Source organism: Lipophrys pholis (genome assembly GCF_963383615.2).
Source record: "Lipophrys pholis genome assembly, chromosome: 18".
In the NCBI taxonomy this organism is placed as follows: Eukaryota; Metazoa; Chordata; class Actinopteri; order Blenniiformes; family Blenniidae; genus Lipophrys; species Lipophrys pholis.
Genome location: NC_137646.1, coordinates 24,443,274 through 24,470,613, shown reverse-complemented (window position 1 = coordinate 24,470,613; position 27,340 = coordinate 24,443,274). Strand labels below are relative to the sequence as shown.

The 27,340-nt window shown below is 44.0% G+C and overlaps 1 protein-coding gene across 1 annotated transcript in view; it reads left to right on the top strand.

Annotated features, from left to right (window-relative positions):
* clcn3 (chloride channel 3) overlaps positions 1-27,340 on the top strand; it is a 35,044-nt gene that overhangs the window by 1,113 nt on the left and 6,591 nt on the right. Inside the window, 12 exon segments of the mRNA XM_080486186.1 lie at positions 7,807-7,988; positions 20,860-21,020; positions 22,373-22,472; positions 23,013-23,200; positions 23,966-24,088; positions 24,525-24,731; positions 24,816-24,896; positions 25,005-25,257; positions 25,337-25,629; positions 26,083-26,269; positions 26,409-26,515; positions 26,517-26,808. Coding sequence (XP_080342312.1) covers positions 7,826-7,988; positions 20,860-21,020; positions 22,373-22,472; positions 23,013-23,200; positions 23,966-24,088; positions 24,525-24,731; positions 24,816-24,896; positions 25,005-25,257; positions 25,337-25,629; positions 26,083-26,269; positions 26,409-26,515; positions 26,517-26,808 — 2,155 coding nt within the window. The 5' untranslated portion in view covers positions 7,807-7,825.

Genomic DNA, 27,340 nt, shown 5'->3' with positions numbered 1-27,340 from the left:
TATGTGTCTGTGGTTTTCTTGTTCGGGCGTCCTGGAGGATTTCATTGTTAAACATCAACTCACGTTGCCGTGTTCAGATCTATTGTGATTGATGATTAGCCAGTAGACAGTGTGTGTGTGTGTGTGTGTGTGTGTGTGTGTGTGTGTGTGTGTGTGTGTGTGTGTGTGTGTGTGTGTGTGTGTGTTTGTGTGTGCCCTCCTCATTTGATTTGATTCTGCTGTCGTGGTTAATCGGTTCTCCCTGATTACGTTACCTCCGTCTGGTCTTCTCACCTTCTTTTCATTAAACGCAGCTTTTCTGTTTCATTCACGTCATTTCATCAAGTCGTTCTTTCGCTTATTGGGGGAAAAAACTCATTATGAGGCAACGTGTCGGTATTACCTGATATTAGCTGATTACCGTATCTTCTGGAGTATAAGCGTAATTATTTAGATTTGGCTGGTCAAGTCACTTCTATTGAGAAGCGACTTATATAGCGGCGCAGTCTATCCAGGACCACTAGATGTCACTGTATGACAACAGAATGCTGCTGTGGCGCCACAGAACAACCCGCATTTCAACCATATTTGTCTGACGGCAAGAAAAATGTCGACAAAACGAAAAAGCTTCCCGATAACGCATCGTAAACACCATGTCCAGAGCTGAGGAACAAATTCACAGAAGGTTCTGGAACAGCAGCTGCTTGGACCGGGATTATCAACAGATTTATCTGCACACGGAAAAATAAATACAATCTTGTACACCGATGTGACTTACATGGGTTTTTTTTTTCGTTCTTTATGATAAAAACACTCCGACAGGTGCGGCTTATAGTCCAGAAAATACGGTTTCTTAAGTATGCCTTTTAAACTTTGTGATTTGTCATCATATATGCTTTAATTTCATTTGTAAAAATTCCTATTTTACTGAAATAAGAATTCGTTTGACTTTTTATTGATTTTGTTGCAATAATCTTGTTAAAAATATAAAGAAGAAAAAAAACAAGTTCGTAAAAGTCATCCCCTCCCTCTGATTTCTTGGGAAATTGTACCTTGAACACTCCTACAGGTGAAGATTATTAAGACAGACAGTTAAAAGTACTTTTCCAAGTAACTGTGGTACTGTTACTATTTCTCTAAACTCCTGTTTACTGTGTGCCTTTAACTACGATCAGCGTTTGCAACCTTAGGCCCCGTTTACATTTTTGTTTTCTCCCCGGTTTCCACGGCGACAGAGCATTGTCAAAAAGTTGTGTTTTCCTCCGTTTCCAGGGCGACAGAGTGTTGTCAAAAAGTTGCATTTGCCTCAGTTTCCACAGAGACGGAGCATTTTCAAAAATGTGTGTTTTCCCTCGTTTCCATGGTGACAGAGTGTTTCCAAAAAGTTGTGTTTTGCCCCGTCTCTATTGAAATGGAGTCTGAGCATTTTCGAAAAGTTCCACCTTGGGAGCCGTTTTCATAAAGTTGGATTTTCAGTGGCTCCGAGCACCGTCGTCGTGTAAACGGACACCTAAAGCCCAACAGAAGTCTTCTTGTTTCACGGCGGTAAACACGGTCGTAGCTTCCCGATGCTACGAGCACATGAGTAGGTCTAACTAAAAGGTACTTTATAAAGTAAATACTAACTTTTTGTACTTGATAACTAATTTTGAAAACGTAACCGTGATCAGGTAACTTTCAGTCCGTTGCCCAACTCAACATTTGACCCGGGCTCTGAGGGGACCGTGGTGAGATTGCTCAATCCAGCAAAGATAAGACATGTTTTGTTAAGAGCGTTCACTTCCTCACACTTGTGTGATTAAAAAGAAACGGTTGTGAAGTGAAACAGAGAATCCGCCTTCATTCGCACGGCAGAACGATGTGATTGGTCGGTCTGGTTGTAGCAGTGGCGGACCCGCATTCGTCTCCATTCAAACGGCCTCCGCTCACTCCGAAAGGGAAGTGATATGGTGAGACGTGTGTAGGCCGAGTGACCTTGATAGCTGACGAAGCCTCGCCGATAACACACACACACACACGCACACACACACACACACACACTCACACACGGACTTTTACTTCAGCTGAAGGTAAAACAACTTCCTGTTTGCGGGGAAACTTTTTGTTCACTTTTCATGGTTTTTCATTTTCAAGAGGTGCCGTCCAGCCGAGTGTTTGGTTTACGATGTGATACGTGGGATTTTTGTTTCGGAAAAGTTCCCCGTTTACACGGCAACGTGTCGAAAACGATGTCCATTTACACTGAAACTGCAGTGACGCTGAAAACAATGTAGGTAGCATTCCAGGCTACAAGTTGGCGGTGTTTGTTTGTTTTAGTGATAAACAATCCGCTCTAAACATTAACAACGGGAGTGCGCGGACGTTCTAGCGGACTGGTGACCAAGTTGGATTGTTGTTACATCTGAGCGGCACCGATTCGTGACTTCCGGGACATTCGGTTCGGTCGACGTCCCGAAAACTTGAGCGTCTTTCGCCGTTTTGCTGCGTCGGCGCCGCTGCGGCGTCCGGCTGCCCGGCGGGTCCCACGTCTGCGGGATGCGCACACGTGTCAAGGTGTCGGTTCTCTTGTCTGCGGTGGAGACGTGAGCCCCGTCGGCAAAACGCTGAGTCACATCCCAGCAACAGTCGCCAAGGCAACGCCTCCATAGTGACCAGCCGGAGGAAGATAGGACTCCTAACGGCTTCGACGGGCTGCATAACATCGGCAACGCTCTGCTCCCTCGCTGCTGATTATGCTGCGGTCAACCGGCACAACTTGTTTTTATCTTGGAATGGAAACAGTTGTGTGTGTGTATATATATATATATATACACACACACATATATATATATATATATATATATATATATATATATATATATATATATATATATATATATATATATATATAATGCACTATTTACAGAATATTCACTTCAGTCACACAGATTGCATGTAACCGATTGTAGCTCCAAAAAAAAATCTTTCCTGCAGTTCACAGAAACAAATATTGAATCATGTTGAGTGGGCCGGACCGATAAAGCATTCTCATAATAACCTTTAGATTTATTATTATTATTGTTTTGGTTTTTTTTGGGTGGCGCAGGTAAAATGTTGCTCATAGTGTTGTGACTGGTCGCCGGTTCGACGCGTCGTTCGGTTTCCTGGCCTTGATTACTGTTTCCATTTCTGCTGCAAAAGACTGAGGTGAAGCTCAGACATGCACGCCGTCGTAATTATAGCTATCACAGATCTCCAGCAGAGCCGAACACAAGGACACCCGACAGGTACGAGTGAAGCGTGTTCATGGCGAAGAGGCACAGCAGTTCTCTAGATGTTTCTGGCTGAAAAGACAAATACACATCTTTTTTTTTTTTTTTTTTAATATTCCTGTTTGACTAATCCTGGCTTGTAGCTCTGCGGGAACCGGGACCCGCTGTGATGAATGAATAAAAAAAATTACAAAATCAATTAACTGAGGGATAGGTGTTCTAATAAAACAGAATAGCTTAAATAAGAGTCTCCTCAGTCAAGAGTAATTGTCACACGAACTCCCCCCTTCAAGATCTCTGCCTCTGCAAACAAGCTGAATTGGATTTCCTGACCACACTGATTCGATTTGGCTCAAAGGGAAGACCCGGCTCATGGTGAATCAGCGTGATTGTTGGCTGGAAGGGAAAGTTTCTCTTTCCTCTTTGCCTCAGATTGAGGGGGAATTTGTTTTGGTTTTGGTTTTCTGCGCTCGCCAAAGGCTTCTTGTTCACGGCAGCTTTGACTGTGTTACTGCAGTCAAAACAAATTGACTCTTACAATGAGAACACATCTCAAAGATGCTCACTGAGTTGAATGTAATCTTTAACTAGAGTTGCATTTATAAACGTTTATGGGCCATATGATTAGATAAAATAACATAAAAGACTCTGAAGCCATAAGTATCCTATGTGCTCATAAGAGCACACCCTCTCTCTGACTTTTGACCTTGTAGTTAGTTACCCGCCGTTTGTCTTTTGTTGTCTCAAACACACACACACACACACACACACACACACACACACACACACACACACACACACACACACATCATCATCGTCATCAGGGACGAAAAAGCAGCTGACAAGAGAGAGAGGGAAACAGTCATCAGGGACGTCGAGAGCAGTGGGGAAACAATGTAGATAGATCCAACCAGCAGATGGCGGTAATGCAGCTTTATGGATGCAAACGGCCCTTAAACCCAATAGAAGAAGATTAAAACACATCGTGACGTTAACAAAGCTGTGTCCATGATTTTACAAACAAACAACTTCTGGAATGGACGGAGTTTGAAGTCGGGACTCCAGCTCCTTCAGGACGGAAGGAGGGAGAGAAGTATGAGGCCGCTCATTGTTTGACACACCGTAGAAGTTAATGATCGTCTTTTAGCTCCTCCCTTCCAGGTCGCGGCGGCACAATTTGTCTTATCCGATGCAACCCATACATTTTCTCCTTACATTCTCCAAAGTGGCGCCCTTTGGTTTAATGAGTTTGTATTTGATTCCCATTCAGAGAATGCTTCTTTAGGAATCCCCCCGCTGAGATTATTCAAGTATCTCTATTCTTTTCTAGTGGTTAGATTTTTCTTTTCTCTTCCAAAAAACATCCAGCCTGGTTATTGCCAGTGTCTTTACGTTAATTTCTGATCTGTATCATTGCTGATGATTTAGCTGGTGTGCTCATGCTGCCAAACATAGAGTTACAATATGTAGAACTAGAACATTCCGGAGGAAATTTTGTGTGCCTGCCTCTCTGTTGATCTCACCGTCTCCATGGCAACAGACGCTGATCTCCTTTCATGTCTTCCATTCAGTGTCTCTCCCATCCGCTTTGAATGGGACATTTTTTCACAGTTTTTTGTCTTTTTTTTTTTTTTTCGTAAATGGTTTGCCGAATTGTTAACAAAACATGGAGCGGCCTATTACCCCAATGTTCCGCACGTTTTGATGTGCTTTTTCTGTCCGTGCTCCCAACGGTGCTGGACGAGTTCCGCGGCAAAAAAAACGGCCGAAAAGTAATAATAATAAGATGGAATGGCCGTCAAGGATACAGTAGTATTCTTTGTACCTTGCCACTAAGGTGGTTTGCAGCAACAGGTAGCTTTGGCGAACATGAATTAGACTATAAGTACTCGCATCGGTAAGTAGCTATAGCTTATTACTCGTCCTTTATTCTATTGTCGATCAACAAAGTTTGAAAAAAATAAATTTATTTGAATACTTTTCACCTTTAAATAAGTAAAAAAAAAAACTAGAATTTTAGTCAATATTTGCTTTGCTTTTACTTAGGTAAATAATTTGAGTACTTCTCCCATGGATACGCATCAAGGTGTAGATTACCAGCTCTGCCACAGGGGGGCGTGGTTTGAGAGCAGGTGACGTGCTGTGTACTCCTCTCTGGGATCTGGCAGGAACATCATCATAATAATCGTCCTGTGGTTGTACAGAGGATGCCCATGTGGCGTTTTAATCCTGCGCTCTATAAATACGCTGCTTGGCTGAGCAGCACATGGTGATGCCTCCGGCTGGTTGGATCATCCCGGCCAAATATCGTGATTAAAGAGGAAGGAGGAAAACCTCTAAAAGGTGACGTGAAGGATGGAGGAATCCACGTAATTCAAACATGTAATTGATCCCGACTTGTCTGTTAATGTTGAGGACAATTTGCAGTCGAATTCAATCATAAAAATCATTTAAATGTTTGTGTTGAATTACATAATAGCACAAGGAATGACCCTGCAACTTTTCTGACAAACAGTTTTTTCCATGTTTTACCAAGTAAAAATGGTCTTAGGACATATTAAACCTTTAAAATGCGGATAACAAAGTGATTCGAAAGTTGCCATACATACAAAGAAATAGATTTTAAGAAAACATCTGAGGGCATGAGGGAGAGACTTCTGGCGATAATCCTTGGTCAGACGTGGCAAAGATGTCCAAACCAGTGTGAAAAACAATCTTTATTCTGGTTTTATGCTTCAATTAAAGGATGATTGCATGTTATTTCTGCTTGGTTTCCTCACAAAGCAGCTGTTCTGTTTTGCCGCCGTCACTTTCACTCGTTCCAATATTGCTCTTCACTGTGGTTCCATCACCGAAGCTCACGTTAGAGACGTGCGGTCGGATGGTGATTCTTACCTTGGACGCTCGTACTGCAGAACTCCTGGGAGCTACTGTAACCACTAGAGAATCACCACAGAGCTCTGTTATTTTAAATTTGATAGACATCATAAACAGTCGAGGGGTTATAGATATGAGAAGAGATGCATGTCGAATCCTGTCTGTAGTAGCTGGAGAGGAATTTATGGGTAAGACCAGGACAAAGATGAGGCCTCGTTTCCTTCCAGTGAGTTGAGGCCCCGGACAGAAAATGCCCTGTTACCCTCTGATTTCAATTTAGTTCCTGGAATCACTAACAAGGACCTGGCAGAGGACCTCAGGCTACTTCAGGTCACAAAGAAACCGTCATGAACTCTGGGGCCAGGCTTTTCGTGGCCATGATATTGATGATAATTAGAATCTTAGATAAACTCTGAAATATCCAGGGAGCGCTGCAAGTCATGATGGCTTCTCATTTATTACAATTAACAAGCAGTGGGGCATTTTGTTGAAGCAGTTTGGGCAAAAATTAACGGAGTTACAACATTTTAATCAAGAATGAATTTGTTGACCAGGACTCAACTGAGGATTTCTCATGACTGGAGTGATATTCTGGAGATATTACGACAACTTCAGATGAGTTTTTTAGTAGGTTGGACAGAGTCTGTATAGCAGAGATGACCCAGAGGGATGGTGAGTTATATTTACTATTTACTGGAGGCAAATTAGGTGTTAAGCAAGTATCATCTGCATAAAAATGCATGGGTCAAATGTGTCCACTCGGTAAGAGGTACAGAAGCAGAGGGCCCAATCATGACCCTTGCGGTACACCACACCAAAAAATAATGGTTCAAACTAACAACGAAAAAGTATATCAAAGTAGGAATCTGTCCATTTTTTCATGTTTGTGTGGAGGCGTGCAGTTTAATACTGTTATGAAAGCTACTATTTCAATTTGCTCCTCTTGGATCAAACTTCCTGCATAAAACTCGTTCTTCTCTGAAAAAACGATTCATTTTCACTTCATTTCACCGCTTTAGAATATATTGACCTTTTTTTTATTATTATTTATTTTCATTTAATTGTTGTAGAATAGTCCAAAGGTTCTGAATCATTTTGCATGTTAACTTCAACTTTAGATGCGCAACAGGAGTATCTTGTCTGTGATTGGTTGGTCGTGCTGCTGAAGTCCTGTGGGAGACGCTAGTGATAGTATGTGTGAGAAGACCTCTATTTCTTTCCTTACTGGTACTTTTAGAAGTTTTTAGATATATGTAGACATAAATGGTCAAAGGATCGTGGTTATGAGAGGTAATTTGCCAAATCGCGGCAGCAACCACAGTCTGGGAATGTAAGGGTTACGCGATGGAGCCAGAAAGTCTCTTCTTGTCGTCATGTTGGGAAAACTAAAATGACTAAAGTTAGTTTTGTATCCAAGGAGATTTTCTGGAAACTGCATTGATTTTTTGGGGATTCTAAAGAGAAAAATGGTCGGAAATACTGTTTCATAATGGTATTTTCAGACACGGAAAAAGTTTATGGTAAAACTGAATCTGGCTGCTCGACAGCGCCCCCGTGTGTCGTTTCTGTTGACCTGCACATAAACGAAACTCCCCCCACTCACCTGTGTGTGCCTCCATAGACTCACCTCACCTTGTAGGCTCTGTAACACAACACAGTATGTATATCTCCCCCACCCCCCTTCCTCCTTATCATTCAGGGTACCGGCGCTTTGCTAAATGGAGTCGGAGCAGCTGTACCACAGGGGCTACTGCAGGAACAGCTACAACAGCATCGCTAGCGCCAGCAGCGACGAGGAGCTGCTGGATGGAGCCGGCGCCATCATGGACTTCCACACCACCGAGGACGACAACCTGCTGGATGGGGACGCTGCCTCCCCAGGTAGGGAGGAGGGGGTTCCTCCAAAATCCTTCCCCACCCCAACCACCCCCGGGCAGTGCGATTGGCCCGGGACCTCTTGACGTTCCCTCACACACAGCCACATAGGACCTCTTCTTTTGACCGCCCAGTGAAGCCCCCCCCCCCCCCCCACCACCACCAACCGCGTCCCATCCTTTTTCTGTTGCCACCCCGCCGAAATCCTCCGTGGAGGTCGTCTTCTGGTTCGCTGTTTCTGCTCTGGTTGCGAGTCACCCCACGGGCTGAAGATGCATCAAGTGTGTGTACGCTTGTGTGTGCTGCTGTCTCGTGCCTCCTCGTCTCCATCGGCTGCTCCACGCGTTGTGTCGTGGCGCCCCGCAACAAACTTTTTCTCTCCCAGCAAACTGCCTAGATTCATCGCCGATCATCACTCCTTAGAAAACCTTGAGTACTTTATAAATTATGTTCAATATTTTAAGTTACAATGTTAATTAACATTTATGGCAAACTATATTAATTATTGATATTATTATTATTATTATTAATAAATATATAAATCATAATATTGATGTAACTATACACACACTTATATATATATATATTTATATTATTTTACATTTTATGCATTTCATATCTTCATCTTTCTCATAACTTTGCCTCAAATTTTTATAATTTTGATTGTTCTTTCTCTTTCTTTTGACTTCATATCATCTCCATTGTTTCTCCTCTGTTATCCCTTCCTTCATGCTTGCTTTGTTCTCTTGATGGTAAATGTGATCGCGTGGCAGGTCTTCTAGTCTTGGTGGTGCACAAGTGAGAAAGAACAGTCATGGAGTTCTTTTTTTTTTTTTTTTTTAAGGAGCTTCTTCTGTTTTGCCAAGTTGGGCAGGTCAGAGACCTCATTTCATTCATAGCGGTAAATCAAGCCGTTCCATGTTTGTTCAGCAACTTTCCGTGGCTCCGATTGATCCGTCCGACCAACATCCGGTGTGGTGCGTCGTGTTTGCTCGTCCCTCGTGCTGATTCCTCTCTTGCTTCCGCCTCTTTTCCTGAGCTTGGCCTTGCAGCTGATCAAACAGGAAAACCCACATGCAGAGAGGATTGTGTCAAGAGGTGTCGGCTCTCCAAATATGCATTGAAACTGAATGACTAAATGCAGCGTGAGCTCTTTGAGGAATTAGTATGCTTACGCGAGGATTGAAAGCACCAGTAACAGGCCCCCGTTTCTACGGCAACCTCTCACATGAAAACACATCGTTTTTGCATTTTGGTTTCAGAAAGGTTTCGCGTTTACGATTTGAAAACGATCTGAGTTTGTCCCTGTCTCACCTCAAGCTGCTGCATTTGAACAAGTAGATTTTTATTTTTATTTTTTTAACTATGTTTCCGCCCTCCAGACTCGGATTTGTTCATCATTAAAGAGCAGGCTGTGGGGGAACCAGGCCCGTCAGTAAACGACTTAACTGTACAAGTGAACTGTCTCAATGCAAACAGACAAAAGAGCGATTGTACAAGCCCATAAATAAATAAATAAATAAATAAATCACAGTCCGGCCGGTTAGACGGCAACGCTTGAGACGCACAAGTTAAACCAGTTTATACGGATGGAAAAATGCAGTGACGAGGCCTCCTCACCCGTTTGTCTCCTTCCTGCTGGACATACATAACATACATACCAACATATATTGACTGTTTCCAGTATGCTTGGTTCACCATTAATATTTAGCCTGAAATTGCTCAGAACATATGGTGTAATATGTTCTGTATTAAATCCAGGTCCTGAGTGGAAAGTTTTCGACGCGTCTTCAGCAGAGATACCGAGCGGGACATCGCACATCCAGTCGAGTTTCCTGTTCCTCGTGACCCCCGAGGTCCTCGTTTGCACAGACAACGGCACATCACCAGTAAACAAACGCTGGAAGCGCACTGTCATGTCTTAAAGACACAGAAACCTGTTAAAGTGGTCCGTGAAGGAACACAGAAACGCGAGTGTGAACTCAAAAGTTCCTCTTGCACAATCCTTAAGGACCACACACATGCAGCGCAGGTTGAATACCAGCTTTTGCCCTCAGGTAGAGACTCAAACCTAAAATATTGAAGGAAATGATCATTGAAATTGAGAAAGAATGGCTTCACTTAGACGCACTTCAAACACATTTTTAGGTCAGGAGGCCACACACAACTCAATTATATCTTGATTGGGCCGGACCGGTAAAATAGTGCCGTAATACCCTTTACAATTTTAACTTTAATGCTTTTATTTGTTGTGGCGCAGAGTATAAATCATTAAAACGTCAATATTTTTCGCAAAACTAAACAATTACTTGGAAAAATTACTACAATCTTAACATGAAGTCCATTTTAATGATACTTTCTGGTACAAAATACATCGAAACGTCAAAAAAAAAAAAACGAATAACTTCGCCTGGTGCTGTTGCATTCTGGGTGTTTTTTACAAACTCACTCTGGCAGCATGGCTTTGAAGCTCGTACTAGTTTGCTATATTTCATGGCAGCATCACTGATATCTCAGCTCAGGTCTGTGTTGCGACTCAATCCCCCTTTTCTGTCGCTTTTTAAAAACCTTCCAGTGAATCCAAACAGCTTTTCAATTAAAGGCACTTTGCTTTTATACATTGAACCCCTCGTAGGTAAAGACTGTGCCTGATCATTCCCAATATACTTGTAATTAGTTGTATTGAGGTTAAAATACAAATTAAACAAGGGTTGTTGTTACAGCTTCTTTACAGATGTTGTGTTTCATGAGTTCCTTGTCTGTGTGGATTTAGGTTATTTTTCTATTTGTCTATTTGTCTTAGCTTTGAGGGACTCGGAAGACACACGAATGTTTGCTGAATGCATGTCGCTTAATGCGCTGTTGCATTTCTTATTGTTGCCGTCGAGGGGTCGTGTTGTTGTTCCGTATTTCTGAGGTGTAGGCTTACATGGTTTGTCTTCACCGGGGCCATGAGCCTCTTTTATCCTCTGACTCTGAAACTGGACCTGTGTGCAGAGAGCGGCTTCAACCTTTCCCCTACAACACAGAACCGGCATGCAGAAGGGAAAGATTGCTTGTTCAGAGCCGCTGCTTTGGCTTCCCGGTTGATACGTCGGCCCTCATGGCTCCACCTACTTTCTCAGTCGCTGTTGATTTGGGGTGGAGTAGACGGGACAGGCGACATTCCCACCAGCCCAGTTCACTCGCTGGCCGGCGTGCGAGCGAGCGCCTCAGGAAGTCCCCGGAACTGGATGAATGCGCTTCCTTAAAGTTCTGCCTCCCTGCGCTATTTTCTGCAGGGCAGTGAGGGGTGGTGGGGGGTGGGCTCGGAGAAAACTTGGCCCGGCCCTCTGGGGGTCAGGCTGCAGTGAGATCAAGGCGCCGGCTCACTCTCTTTTGCCCCCATGGAGTTTCGTGTTCTCGCTGGAAGAGAGAGCAAGAGAGAGAGAGAGAGCAAGAGAGAGAGAGAGAGAGCAGCTGTGCTGAGGAAAACTGGGAATCGTGAGCTGGATCGTATGGAGACTTGAGAGAGATTTGGCTGTTCCAGACTTCTTGTTCTGTGGAGTTTTTTTTTCTCGCCGGTTCAAAGTGCCGACTGGGACGGGTTTAAGGGAGGGAGGTGACAAAGTATGGCTGACATCGCCTGTACGACTGCTTAGCAACCAGAACCCTGCCGACAGGTAAGAGGTCATCAGGGTCCCAGCCGGCTTTTTCTTTTTCATTAACTTAAAGAAAAAAGCTCTTGTTTCCCAACAGCCTGGGGGAAGGAGACGTGGAAGCATGTGACGAAGCTTTTGTGATTTATATAATAACACATGATCACACAAAGTTTACAAAATATGTCTTGTGGCAGTGAAAACAGTAATCACATTGAGATATGGGACATGGTGAGAAAGGATTTTAAAGTTTAGTTTTCCTTTTGTTTTCAGGAATGATAAGATATTGTGACGTCTGTTGTGGAGGAATGTATGAAAAAAATAGCAGAAATACCAAATGTCCACCGCGAGCCATGCGTGATTTCTTGTCGTTTCCTCCGTCACAGAGCTTTCTTTTAACTCCTTTATGAATAGACCGAGTGATTTTGGGCCACAGCAGCTTTCTTCTTCATTCATTTTGCATTTAGTCGACACAGTCCAGTTTAATTCTGGAATAATTTTAGTGGAAGATCGGCCACATCTGGAGCGTCAGTCTGAAAACTAGAGTTTCATGTGCTCTTTTTTTATTGTGTCGATTCGTCTCGGGGTTTTTTTTACGTCATAACTTTACATAAATGTTATATGGATGATGCTAAGTGTGATGTTCGACCTGAACTTCGTATAAAAAGTTTTTGTGTTTGTCTTTATGGTTAAATTGGGCTTTTTTAGTGCCTGTTTACGCAACGTTTTTGTAGCGTTTTGGATGTTCGTTTACACGAAAAAACTGTGCCCGGAGCCACTGAAAAAATCTACTTTTTGAACACGACTACAAAGGTGGAACTTTTTGAAAACACCTCTACTCCGTTGTCGTGTAAATGGAGGAAAACGCGACTGTCTGGAATGGCTCGGGCTCCGTGTCCCTGTGAACGGCGGAGACGCTGCTTCTGCACATGCTCAGTAGTGGGTTTTCAGCATTTCTGCCGTTTCCATGGAAACGGACGTCGTTTTCAAAATGTCGCAGTCTTTTTTTGAAATGCAAAAACGATGCATTTTCGCTTGAAACTATTTGCACTGAAACAATATTTGAGTGTTATATAGACTTAACACCGTTTTTCTAACAGTATTCACTTAAACAGTTGAGCAGTGTTTGTTATATATTTGCTGATTTCTGAGGGAGTGACTTCTTCTTCTTCTGGCATCACGCCACATGGCAGCAGTCTCAGTAAAGAAATGTTTTTACTTACTAATAAGTTATCTTCGTTTCAAATTTGCTCGTACTCATAGGCATGAAATTGCAACCCATTTCGGTGAAATGAGATTTCTGTGTGTAGCTATGAAGTTTTATAGCAATGGTTATAACAGTAATTAGATCGTTTTATCGGTGCTGTGAAGCAAATGTGCATTAATGTAGTGTGAAAATAAGTTGTTGCTGTGGCCATGTTGCCTGTTTATAGCCGTATATAGGAAAATGGGACATCCTCAACTGGGAACTATTCCAGATGTGCTTTATTAAGGTTTAGTTCTTGCAAAATGTTGCTTTAAATGTAGGAACCAGCTTGTCCAGAGGTGTCAAACATAAGACCTGTGGGCGTAAACTAGCCTGCAAGAGGCTCCAAGAAAATAGTTTTAAAAATTCCATTATTTTAAACAAAGAGTAGCAGACCTACGTAACACTGAGACCCCAGCTGAGTTATCAGTGACGCTACCATCAAAGCCAGCAAACCAGCGTTAGACTAAAAGCCATGCTGTTTGGGTGAGTTTGTACAAATACCCATAATGCAACAGCTCTAGGGGACTTTTTGGGGGACATTTCAGTGTATTTCAAACCGGAAGGTTTCATTAAATTTGGTTTTATGTTAAGTTTGTAGTAATTTTCTGTAGTAATTGTTTGGTTTTCGTGAACATATAGACACATAATGAAGAAACGTTTCAATTAAAAAGGTTATTATTACACTATTTTACCAGTCCGGCCAATACAAGATGAAATTGAGCATTATGTGGCCTAAAATGTGTGACACTCCTGATCTTCTCTGTATAAATAATTTGTGTATATTATTTGTGCTGTCAGAGCCCTAAACTTAAACGTATGTGACAATTGTAATAGTTGGTATGATCCAGATATCCTCCATACTGTGCGTGTTGGTTGGAGTCAAGACTTTTCTAACATGTGCAACAAACATCCAATTAGGTGGGATAATTCTCCTTATTTTTGGCGCCCCTCCAGTGTTCATATTGGAATATTCCTCCAGTAATAAAAAAAAAATAAAAAAAAACATACATGGTCAGTTTGGACACCCCCCATGACCTGCCGTGATGGTCTCTCCCGGACAGGCAGTGTTCTCCTGGCAACCAGAGGCGCGCGCAGGCAAGCCGCTATGTGTGTGCGCGCGCGCGCGCGGTGACATCATCAACTCCTACAGTCAGCTGCTGCAGTGGAGAAGATCCAGTGAGAAAGACGAGGGAGAGAGATAGAGAGAGAAGGGGGAGGGACAGAGAGAGAGAGAGAGCGCGCGAGCGAGAGAGCAAGTCGTCTTCCTCTGGTAAACATGGCTGCAGCGGCAGCGAGTGACACACGCAGCGTAGTAGAGCCGAGCCTAGTGTAGCCTTTGCGTCGCCTTCAAAGTGTCAACATGGAGGAGGAGGACGCGGCGGCCGACCCCTATCTGCCCTACGACGGGGGAGGGGACACCATCCCCTTGCAGGAGATCCCTAGAAGAGGTACGCCACGTCCCGTCCCCGTACACGTTGAGCTAACTGCCCCCCCCCCCCCCCCCCCCCTCCTCCTCCGCTGTAATTCATTTAAACCGGTGGATTAATATTAATAGCTGCCATTGCTAACGACAGCAGCTACCGTTTAGCTTAGCCGCCTGGTGATGATTAAACCGGCGGTGCGTGCACGACACGCAGATGACGGTGGCGATCCAGTGTCCAGGCTCGAGCTCAGGCCTGTAAAATCAGCTGCCTATAGAGAGCATCATCCATCTTAATAACGCCACAGAAAACACACACACACACGAGCTGCCTGCCCGCGGTGTGAGGACACCTGTTGGCGGGATCCAGAGACGCAAACACACGATCCCTGCTTTTAATTCGTCATGTTTACATGTTTACATGTTTACATGCGGCTCCTAAAGGCACAGCATGCAACACAATTTGCTTTAAACCTTTAATAATTCCCTCGACTTCTATATGTTGTGTTCGGGGAGTGATCTGTGACGAAAGCTGGTCAATTGTGCTAAAACACAAAATTGATATTGCAGTTAAAATGAATGACATGCTGCAGAGTTTGCATGTTCTCCCTGTCCACACGCGGGTTTTATCCAGGTGCTCTGGTTCTGGTGGGTGACAGTGTCCTGTGATGTGCATAGCCTGAATTACATCACGATGGCTCTCATACAGGATTGATTCTTCTTTTGGTCTTTTGGAAAAGTAATAACCATTCTATTGGCCAGATTACCATTTTTTTGTTGCTCCCTTTCAAAGCGACGACAATCAGGCAACGCATGATTAAATTATAGGGCGAAATGTTGGGACTGATGCTGCCACTTGTATGTTTTGTTTTTATTTTTCCTTCCAGTCAGTTCACTTGATTGATGCGTTTAACCTGGACATGTCATAATTGATCTGTAACTTAGTTGATTTAACATAAAGCTAAAGCTTTCAGCGAGTCATTTACTTTACTCTTTTTACATTATATAGTAGAAATGTAGTCTTTAATAGCAGTCAGATAGCAGAGATGTGTCTGATTTTGTGGTTTTTTAAGGCAAAAAAAAAAGTGAATTGTGATTCTTTTGTCTTTATAATATGTTTTTGTTATAGTTAAATGACACATCATGATGTTCTACACTGGTTTTCTATTACCGGAGTATCGTCAGCTGACACTTGGATATTCTAATCTTTAGATAATACGAGTGTGATAATCCAGTGAATGCCCTATATAGGGTTATTTACAGGAACAGGGGAGAAACAATTGGGGGTAGATCCTCCACAACCTCCACCTTTGTCAAGCTATAGAAAACCCAGCTGGGTTTTTATCTTAATCCAGCATCTAGTCTGTCCTGAGTGCAGTCACAATAATGGCAGATTGTAAAGTAAACCTAAGGGTGGAAGTACTACAAACTTACTGACACACCTGTGATGGAATCTTAAAAGAGCTGCACTGAAAATAGGGAGTCACTGTTTGTACAAAAGTGACATTAGTTAAATTACACCTGCTGCACCTTCTTTAAGGGAGTTTTTCTTTCAGACCGTCTGTTGGCTCCTCTGGGCCTTGATGCAGTGTGACAGTGAGCAAACAGACAGAAGGCGCCTGCTTCTGCAGACGTCTCTGTTACTTTACAGATTTCTTCTTTAGTTGTACATTATTCGTGGACTATTTTCACATTATTTCGTCCAAAACAGGACTGGCTGTTGCATGAACTAAGTGACGGGAAGCTTCAGGTCATTTACCTTAAACTTGACTGAACTGTCCAAAACCAACATGTTTTCTGTCAACACTAAAGAGAAAGTGTTATGACGGGGGGGGGGGGGGGGGGGGCTGGGCTGGGCTGGGCTGCTGTGTCCTGTTTGCTTTCTGGACTTGGCCCCATCGATCGCTGCGACTCCGGAGAATCCACCAGGCTGGAATGAGGTTGTCGGGCAGCATATGACGCCGGTCACATGACGGCTGAGCAGGCTCACCCGAGATGTCCTACCCTGCTGCCTGTAAACCGCCCTGATCTGATTTACTCTGTAGTAGTAGAGTCGCTCTTATACTGGGGGAATGTATGAAAAACAGCTGGAAATATGGAGTCTGAGTGATCTTAGTTATGAGCCTGACATTTTTTATTACAGATTTGTTCCTGTCCCACCAAATAAGATTCCACTGAGCCATAGAAACCTATTTAAACGCTAAAATGAAGATAATGTCGCTTAAAAAACTGAAGAACTTCACATAAAAAGTGTTGCTTTTTATGACTAGCAAAATGAAGAAAAGCAAATTCTAATCAAAATGAAATGAGGAATAAAAGAAAAGAACTGCCATCTAGAAATGTAATTTTGAAATGAAGAAGACTCCGTTTACACAACAAGGTTTTCAAGTAAAAAGGCAAGACATTATGGCGTTTTGGGTGTCGCTCTGCGCTCCCACGGTGGAAGTTTTCGAAAATGCTCTGACTCCATGTACACGCGGAACAATGCAACCTTTTGACAACGCTCTTCTCACCCTGGAAACGGGAAACAAAACTTTTCTCGGGTGCCAGGGTCCCGCTCGTTAAAATTCTTTAACTTTTAATTTAAATGATCCTGCTTTGTATGTTGGGTGCAGTTTGCGATAAGATATTTAGACACACAGGCCTAGATGATGGTAGAAATACACTAGAGTCAGCAAATCATAAGCAGCTCCATTTCAAATGATCATAAAAGCTTAAAACGAGAAAACGAAATCATTTGTAAGTCTGTATACATTAATATATACCTTATTGAAGTGTAGTGTTTGTCGCTTTGAACTGCAAGATAAAAGTCCCCTGCATTATTATTATTATTATTATCATTATTATTATTGCAGAGCCGCAGGTTTTCATGAAACTGGTGTTACACGCTGGGGTTTTCTGGCTCCATGCGGGCTGAACGCAGTGTAAGTGTAACGGAGAACCCAAAGCTGTTGTCATGCATGCGTGTGCGCCAGCGAGCCTATTGTCTGCTGAACCGTCAAGCTCGCTGCTGGCGTGAGTGTTTTCCGACGCGTCACCGCGGCTTGGCTTCCACAGGCCTCCGATGGTGCAGCATCATCGGAAGGAGCTCGACTGAAAACCAATTAATCTGCAGACTGTCTTATCTCTGTCCTTGATTGTAACTGGAGGCTGTGAATTATATGTTTATAGTTCATATCCATCCTATTGTCTCTTGTTTGAGTGTATTTGTCAGCTGCAGTGTGGTTTAACATCGGAAACCATGATATCAGTTTTAGGCTGGTTTTCTTCACACATAGATGAACAAGCCAAGTCGCTTAAGTCCCCATTTCCTCCAGTACTTGATTTATTAGTCCGGTCCAAAAAAATCTATATGAAACTGAACCTCTTCAGTCTCTGGTGTTTATTAAGGACAAACCTTCCCTCCCTCTTGCTATCGATTTTTCAACAACATCACAAACTCTGTTTAAACCCAGTGAATGTTATGATCTGAAACAGGAAATTCCCATTCAAAATAAGATTTACGACACAGATTTCTACTTGAACTGCGGTGGCTACGTGCTTTACCTGATGTTTACCGATTGGTCCCGTCTTAAACATACGTGTTTGCTCACAGAGTTTTGACTGCTTGTTACTCTCTCCGGTAACCACAGCAGCTATTTATATGTTCATTTAGCCCCCAGCTTCATCTTCTCCGGCCTCACCATGACTCACGATGCCATCTTTAGATGACAAGCGATGACTCGGGACTTTTTTCTTCAATATTTCTCTCAAATATTGCAGATTTATTGTTGCTACAACAATTTTATTTAGGTATTTGGTTCAGGTTGGCCTAAATGTGGATGAAATCAGTGTTTAGCATTTGTTATAGTTGTGTGTGTCCCGCCCCCAAAATTGCTAATAATATATATGTTTTTTAAATCCTACGTTTGAAGCACCATTTACACAACGACGCTTAAAGTGAAAACGCTTCGTTTTCTTGTTTTTCTGTCAAAATAATTTTGCATTTACGAGGCGATGTTCTGAAAAGGATGTCTGTTTATACGGAAACCGCAGAAACACTAAAAACAATGTCGTTTTCATTTAGGGCCACGACTTAGTGCTGTTGGTTGTTTTTTGTAATACGCATGGACGCCGAGCACAATATGCTATAAACATTAACAATGGGAGTACAGAGATATTCTTTTTTTAGGTAGAAATACCACCAATTGGAGATAAACTGGAAGAGGCGCCATTGTGAGCCGCTGCATTACTGCTATCGGTGCTCTGTTATCTGTGCTCTGTTATTGGTGCTCTGTTATCGATGCTCTGTTATCGGTGCTCTGTTATCGGTGCTCTGTTAAAGAGGCGTTCAAGGACTGCTGAGAGTGTCTGTCATCTGTGATTTTATTTGCGAAGGTGTTCAAGAGTACCTGTGATCATACATGATGATATATCACCCGTCCTGGGTTAGTGTTGTTATATCAGTGTTATACTCAACTTCAGGCATCATGACCAACATCCTATGACATTTATTTTCTTTTATAAACCTGAACAGACGGATTTCATGGTCATCATATTCTTAACATCCAGACGTAAAGTAATGCCTCAAATGAAACCGATTTAAAAAAACAAAAACTAACTAACTCTACAGTTACAGTTCTGCACATGGTTGACTGGTCCGGGAATGTCAGATAACAGTTGTTCTTCTCATAACCTCAGTATCAGATTACTGTTCTGTGGCGTCTTCATGGACGGTCTCTCTTCACCGTTCGGTGTCGTAGCGTGTGCCCTTCTCTTCCTTTCTCTTCAGAGAAAGGAAACGAATCTGCTGGTCAAGTAATCCCCCCCGAGGGGTTTCGTCTCTCCCCACGTCAACGGAAAGCGACAGGAGCTGATAAGCAGCTCTTTGATCCCGAGACTCACGCCGTTGATATTTGGCTGTGAAATTCTTCCAGTGTGTGAAAAGCTCAGTTAACGTGCGATGTCATAATGCGAGAGAAAGCATGCGGATGCAGAGATACAGATCGGTGTTTTTGTCGGAACAGCTCGTTCTTTCCCCCTCAAGTTTCGGCAGCATCACAGATGGTTAACGGCTTTGCTCAACCCCACATGTGGTAGTTGATGCTGCGCATAGAAGATTTATAGCGTGTATTATAATAGTCTGAAATGTGCATGTGTGAAGTTCGAGGGACTCTTGCAGATCTGACTTGTTCTGTTTTCCCCTGGATTGCTTTGCAATGAAGTCGAAAAACACTGATGGGATCTGTTAGTGGGTCGGACATATCGAGGCCCTGTTTACACCACGTTTCAAGTAAAAAAAAATTTTTTTAGCGTTTTCGTTTCAGAAAAGTTTTGTGTTTACACGGCCGTCTACTCAGGAAAGATCCCGAGCGTTTCCTGAAAGTCTGGTTGTTGGGTTTTTTTGCCCTTGTGTTTACACGGCGATGGAGCCCAGGTGTTTTCGAAAAAAGTTCCACCTTGGGTGGGAGCAGTTTCCAAACGAGTCCCTAGCTGGGAATCTTCCTACTTCCCAGCAGCGGTTTAGGACTCGTCTACTTGCTTCGATTAGGTCGAGTTAAACAGTCTGTTTATTCAATTGGAGCCAAACTTACGTTGTTAATCAATTACTTTTTTTTCTTCTTCTTTTTTTTAAATCTTTCATGTCCTTGTTTTGCACAATGATGCTTTTGTCCTGCAGATGGACGTTTACAGAATCACAAGTAGGAGGATTTTTATCCCAGAGGCTGGATTTTTATTTCTTTTAATGAAACACTCATTTTAAACCTTGTGTGGTGCCACTGATGCTCTGCATTAACACGATGCCGTCGGAGGAGTTTGAATGATCTCGCTGGTTCGTTCGGTTGCAGTCATTTCAAATAGACGTACATTTTCCAGCATTTTCCAGATAAGACGCAGGGAGAATCAGACTGCTTCTCGCCACTGTCTCACTGCATATGTGTGGATTTGCCGCGTTATCTCTCTCTTTCCTCTGATATTAAATCTGTGTGTCCAGCCAGAACAGAGCCGACCTAAACCAGTGACACGCTTCAGCTCCCGTCACTCTGCTGATTTATCAGAACTGTACTGGAAACGACAGCGGGCAACGCTCGCTCTGTCTTGTCCTTGTGTTTTAAATTACCCACTGTAACTAATCCTAATCATGCTGAATTGATTACTTGACGCCTGTTTAGGTCACAGAATTCAAAGTCATTTTAGTTCATGGGTCACATCGTGCCTGATTTCATCTCAACTGGGCAACATCATTAAGATATTAGAACCCATAAATACCGACGGCTCCAAAGCAGTACAAAGGTTTTAGAGCAGGGCTGTCAAACAGAAGGTCTGTGGACCAAAACAGGTCCTGAAGAGGCTCCGATCCAACCCTGGCTGCGTAAAGGAGGCAAAAATGACATGTATTCCCATTATTAATGGTTATAACATTATTGTGTGGGTGTGGGTGTGTGTTTTACCAACTTTTGGCAAAAACTTCTCCCCTGAAGTACATGAAAGTTTCAGGAATGATTTGTCTTCATCCAAGGACCAAACCTAGACTGATTATTGTAACACCCAGAAATGATGTCCTCTCCTCCCCCCCCCCCCCCCCCCCAGGGTCTAACTACGCCATGTCGAACGGCGGCGGCGCTCCCAGCAGCACCACCCACCTGCTGGACTTCCTCGAGGAGCCCATCCCTGGTGTGGGGACGTACGACGACTTCCACACCATCGACTGGGTCCGAGAGAAGTGCAAGGACCGCGAGCGGCACCGGAAGGTGAAACTTCACACTTCCTAACAGCGCAGTTTAACGTACGCCGAGAGTTTCTAGGGAAAATTAGCCGGGATGGACTTCAGTGAACAAAATCCAGAGTTTGGATTAAGGTGCTCGAGTTTGTTTTCTTTATTTTTAAAGATAGCAAATGAAAGGTAACAGATTTAAACAAGACTTATACATCCAGAGGTCATTAAGCATAATGCACATTATTGCAGGAATTTGAAAAACAACTTTTATTTCCCCTTAATTCCAAAATTCCACCTTAAGAGAAGCAAGTGACCCACCCAGTAAAAACAAAACTCAAGGTTGAAAAAATTAATGAAACATAATAAAGAATAATTATCACAATAAATAGACAAATAATAGAGAAGTGGAAAAATAATAAAAGTATAAAAAAAATACAATAGAAATGAATGAATAGATGGAAGAGGTGGAGGATTAGTCGGGGCAGAGTTCAACAAAGTAAAATAAGACAAAACAAGCTGCCGTTTCCCCGTCAGCACTGCCTCGAGTTTGTTTTCTATCCAGTTTGTCGTCTTCATACAGGTTTCCTAGTAAACTTGGTCAGCATTAAGTTCCTGCAGAGGAAGTGTTGGGCTACACGTTTCCTGCTGCGGCAACAGTTTGTGTTTTTAATCACACAAAAGAAGAACTGGGTAGATCAGATCAGCACTTTTTACGAGAAGAAAAAAAACTTCACCAAGTGAAAATCCAAGAAAAATATACAAGTCTTCTTATATTGGACCTTTTTTTTTTCCCCACTGTGCTTTGCCTCCCGAATCACCACTGTTTGAAGTATCAGCTATACTTCTATTAAACTAAAAGGTGTCGTGGATATTTACATTTTGACTCGTGATGATTATTGTTTGCAAAATGTTCAATCTTCTGAAATATATCTAATATTTTGTGACCCTATCTTTGTAAACATTTTAATTTACTCGTGATCAAACTGATATTTGTGAACATTTCACAGTTTGAATGAAAGTATGGAGGGGAAAAAAGGTTTTTTCTATTGTATTTTCATTCCGAACACAGTCGTACCTGGACTGAGTCTTATGTATGAACACGCTGTTTTTACATTACGTGCCACTGTTCAATCCTAATATTGATTCAGTTTTACAGCACACGCCCTCAAAGTGTTACACCACTGTGGAGTTGCAGTTTGTTTGGTTACGTTCTTTGTTTTTTTAAATAACCTGGATTAATCTGCTGTCCAGGACACGACGTTATCAACCGTTCTATTGAAGCAGAAGTGGAAAATAATTAGCTCCCGCTGAGTCACAGCCCATCCTTAATCACTGCATGTTAATGTCATTTAGCTGAAGAGTTTGTTTTATGTCTGTTGAATCCAGATCAACAGTAAGAAGAAGGAGTCGGCATGGGAGTTCACCAAGAGCCTGTACGACGCCTGGTCGGGTTGGCTGGTGGTGACGCTCACTGGCTTGGCTTCAGGTAACACACACACACACACACCCACACACACACAGCTGTTGTCTCTGCTGCTGGTGACTCTCACATGCTTGGCCTCAGGCAGCTTTCTCTTGTTTTGTTTTTAACCCCCCCCCCCGTCTTGTGCTCTTGCTCAAACACTTCTCTCAAGCATATCAACTCACCAGACAAATAAAGGAAAATAGAGCTCATTGTTTATATTCTTAAGACGACACCGAGGGAGATGAACCGACCTGTCGGCCGGGCGCTCACAGAAAGAAATCCCAGTTTTGTGGAAATGTTTCAGGTTGATTGAGTGAAGCGAAATGAGCAAAATGTGAAACCAGGATGCACCGATATCAAGAGGTTGACTCACATTTAGGTTGTACTCACTATTACAATTATAAAAACAAACATTGTCTCACTCAAAACATGCTGCTGGTATAACTGGCAAACCAGCGGCCATCACCTTTTTCCTCTTCTTTCTTGTTTTCTACCTCTCTGCTTTCACCTCCCTGCTCCTTCCTGGCCTCCTCCTCCTCCTCCTCCTCCTCCTCCCGCTAGGTGCTTTGGCTGGCCTGATTGACATTGCTGCTGATTGGATGAACGACCTGAAGGAGGGCGTGTGTCTGAGCGCCATGTGGTTCAACCACGAGCAGTGCTGCTGGACATCCAATGAGACCACCTTCGCTGAGCGGGACAAGTGTCCTCAGTGGAAGAGCTGGGCGGAGCTAATACTGGGGCAGGCCGAGGTAGACCAACACAAGCACTGGAGGGGAGGCGGCAAACTGTGGGCCTCACTGGAAAGCTCGCTGCGTCGGAGTTGCACTAAAAACGTGCAACTAGACGTCATTGTATAAGCAGGAAGTGATGTAAAAGAAAACTGAAATGTGCTCTACATTTGCAAAGAATAAAATAAAAAATGAGGAGGTTGCGCTTCCAGCACTAAACTTGAGATTCTAAAAGCTCCGGGGAAAAGACCCTCCGCGTCCCGCTGAGTCCTGGACGCACCACTCTTGTGGCTTTGCATCAATTTTCACACATTTGTGTGCGAGTGTGTCGCTCCGTCACTGAGAAGCTGCTGGAAAGGATATAATAATGATTTAAAATAAAGGTTGGTACAATAAAGACACGGGAAAGAAATGAAGAAGAAAAAATAGTTTAAAGGTAAAATTAAAGTGACGGGTGAAACTAAGATTGGAGGAAAATAAGCTGAAGGGGTAGAAAGTATAAATGAAAGTATGAAATCAAAGGTACACGTAGAAGTTAAAAGGAAAGTAATATATTTATCGATAAAATGATTTTTGGAAGGCTTTAAATGTCATTGCCTTTTATTTATCAGATTTTCTTAAATATTGTAGAATTTTGAGAGATTAGTGTGAATTTGCACGGCTTACAAACTAAAATGGTTAAAACTAAAACAAAATGCTGTTTATTAAAAAGAAAAATAAATAAAAGTTTTTGGGCAGGATTTTCAGATTCCTCCTCTAACTCGTCCCTCTCTCTCTCCTCTGCAGGGCCCCGGCTCGTACATCATGAACTACTTCATGTACATCTACTGGGCTCTGTCCTTCGCCTTCCTGGCCGTCTGCCTGGTGAAGGTGTTCGCTCCCTACGCCTGCGGCTCGGGGATCCCCGAGGTGAGGAAAACAAATCGTTTGAAGGAATTAAAGAGTCATGAGCTGGTTGCAACTCTTCCCAGGTGTCTTAACTGAAAACACCAACAAAATTCAAAAGTGTTCAGCTTTCTTAATGTCCACAGCGTTTTATTTTTATTTTTTAAGAGCTTGAAAACTGAATTTATTGGACAGCGGGGAGACGTTAAACTTTAATAAGCTCTGTGTGGATCTGTGGTGTAACCGGCCTTTTTTCCCTGCTGTTTTCCGACCCTGAATTTGACCAATCAGCCGTTTGTCTGCAGAATAAAATGTTCAAAAACCAAGGTTTGATTGCAGAATGAAATGAAAAGGTGTTTGCGCCCCCTGCTGGACACATGCTGCAGTCGTTTATTCCACGATGCGTCGTAGCACCGAGTGAAGCTCATTAACAACTCTTCTTTCTGTGCTCCTCCTCCAGATCAAAACCATCCTGAGCGGGTTCATCATCAGGGGCTACCTGGGTAAATGGACGCTGATGATCAAGACCATCACTCTGGTGCTGGCCGTGGCGTCCGGCCTCAGCCTGGGGAAGGAGGGCCCGCTCGTCCACGTGGCCTGCTGCTGCGGGAACATCTTCTCATACTTATTTCCGAAATACAGCAAGAACGAGGCCAAGAAACGAGAGGTGGGCGGAGGACACTGAAAATCACTCCTCTTGGTTCTTGGTTGTTTTAGCGGTCGCGGTAGAGTTTGTGTTTTTGTGCTTCAGGTCCTTTCTGCCGCGTCGGCCGCTGGGGTGTCGGTTGCTTTTGGAGCGCCGATCGGAGGAGTTCTCTTCAGCCTGGAGGAGGTGCGTCATGACTTTTCTCATTTACGGTGCAGCAGTCGTAACAGAGGATCTCTGGGTGGGAAGAAAAATGTAAAGTCGAGTCTCTAACTTCCCCTCCGCCTCCTCCAGGTGAGCTACTACTTCCCTCTCAAGACGCTGTGGCGCTCCTTCTTTGCCGCCCTGGTGGCGGCCTTCGTGCTGCGCTCCATTAACCCCTTCGGGAACAGCCGCCTGGTGCTGTTCTACGTGGAGTACCACACGCCGTGGTACCTGTTCGAGCTCATCCCGTTCATCCTGCTGGGGGTGTTCGGCGGCCTCTGGGGCGCCTTCTTCATCCGGGCCAACATCGCCTGGTGCCGGCGGAGAAAGTCCACGCGCTTCGGTAAGACGGGGCGGGTTTATTTTCACACAAAGCGCTTTGAGTCGTTTTAGGACTAACCGATCTCTCACGCTGCCTCCAGGGAAGTACCCAGTGCTGGAGGTGATCCTGGTGGCGGCCATCACCGCCGTGGTGGCGTTCCCGAACCCGTACACGCGTCAGAACACCAGCGAGCTGATAAAGGAGCTGTTCACCGACTGCGGCCCGCTGGAGTCCTCGCAGCTCTGCCAGTACCGCAGCCAGATGAACGGCAGCAAGGCCTTCAGCGACAACCCCAACCGGCCGGCCGGGCCCGGCGTCTACTCCGCCATGTGGCAGCTGTGCCTGGCGCTCATCTTCAAAATCATCATGACCATATTCACCTTTGGACTCAAGGTGGGAGCGGATTTGGATTATTCTTGATCGTCGCTGAAAGTAGTTCATGTGAAAATTATTTTATTTGGGCTGCAGCTTTACTTATAGACCTGCTGTTCCTAACTTGACCACTAGAGGGGAGCAAACGGTTTTAACAAAACTACCTTAATTTCAATCCAGACCATGAGGATTGTGAAAACATCAATGCTGAAGGCTTCAGAAGGGTCAGCGCAATTGCAAAGGCCACAGTGGAAGTGTGTAGCAGTTGGAAGAGCCGGCTTCGTTTCGGGGGGGACAATATTTTCTGAGGGACGTTGGACACCAACACACATACGACGGCTGCACACTTCCATTGTGACGTTTGCATTTGTTTTGTGGCTTCTGCTGTTGTGTTTCCATGTTTGTGGTCCCAGTCGCGTAATGAACAAGTAAACCAGAAAGAAAAGAGAGCCGTCTTCTCGCTCTCCTCCCCAGGTGCCGTCGGGCCTGTTCATCCCCAGCATGGCCATCGGGGCGATCGCGGGGCGGATCGTCGGCATCGCCGTGGAGCAGCTGGCGTACTACCACCACGACTGGTTCCTGTTCAAAGAGTGGTGCGAGGTGGGAGCGGACTGCATCACTCCGGGGCTCTACGCCATGGTGGGCGCCGCCGCTTGTCTGGGTGAGTGTGGACCGACCGAGCCTCGGCTCCTGAGCTCTTTCACCGGTGCGCTGGTTCGATTCTGAGACGCTGAAGTTGCTCCCGATAGCGTGAGTGGCAAGAAATGCAAATGAGTAAAAAATGACGTTTCTCCCCGCAGGCGGTGTGACCCGCATGACCGTCTCCTTGGTCGTCATCGTGTTCGAGCTGACCGGCGGCCTGGAGTACATCGTGCCGCTCATGGCCGCCGTCATGACCAGCAAATGGTGTGGGCGACGCTTTCGGGCGGGAGGGGATTTACGAGGCCCACATCCGGCTGAACGGGTACCCGTTCCTGGACGCCAAGGAGGAATTCACGCACATCACGCTGGCCCGGGAGGTGATGAGGCCCCGGCGTAGCGACCCGCCGCTGGCGGTGCTGACGCAGGACGACCTGACGGTGGAGGAGCTGCAGGGCGTCATCAATGAGACCAGTTATAATGGTTTCCCGGTGATCGTGTCCAAGGAGTCTCAGAGGCTGGTGGGCTTCGCTCTGCGCAGGGACATCACCATCGCTATAGGTGTGTTTGACACGTTTACAGGGAAACTCCAGGAATCAAACACAAGTTATCAGGAGTTTAATCCAGCATTTGTCGGGTGGGCAGTGTAGGATTTCCGTATCTGATACACAAAATCATCATATGTTGATGACAATTATCACACAAATGCAAAACATATCAGACACCAGTCAAAGAAGGTGTCAAACCTGGCAACCAAGAGCTCTCGTCTGCTTTTTTAAAATGTATTTTGTCACTTATTCCATTTTAACTTGTATACACACAAGTTCTTTATGAATATTTCTTACCGAATATAATCGCATTTTCTAAATTTATAATCATCACCTTACTTTCACTTTCACAGTCTGCAGTTGAAAACATGACGACCAATTTAAAAAAAAAAAAAAAACAACAGGCTGTTATTTACATGAAATGACTCAATGCACCATCCTGTGGTGCAAAGTGGTATTGCAGGAGTCAGTTGGAAAACTTAGTGACTTTCCAAGCCCCGAAGTCTCAAACTCATTTTAGTAAAGAGACCACATAACAATCTAAT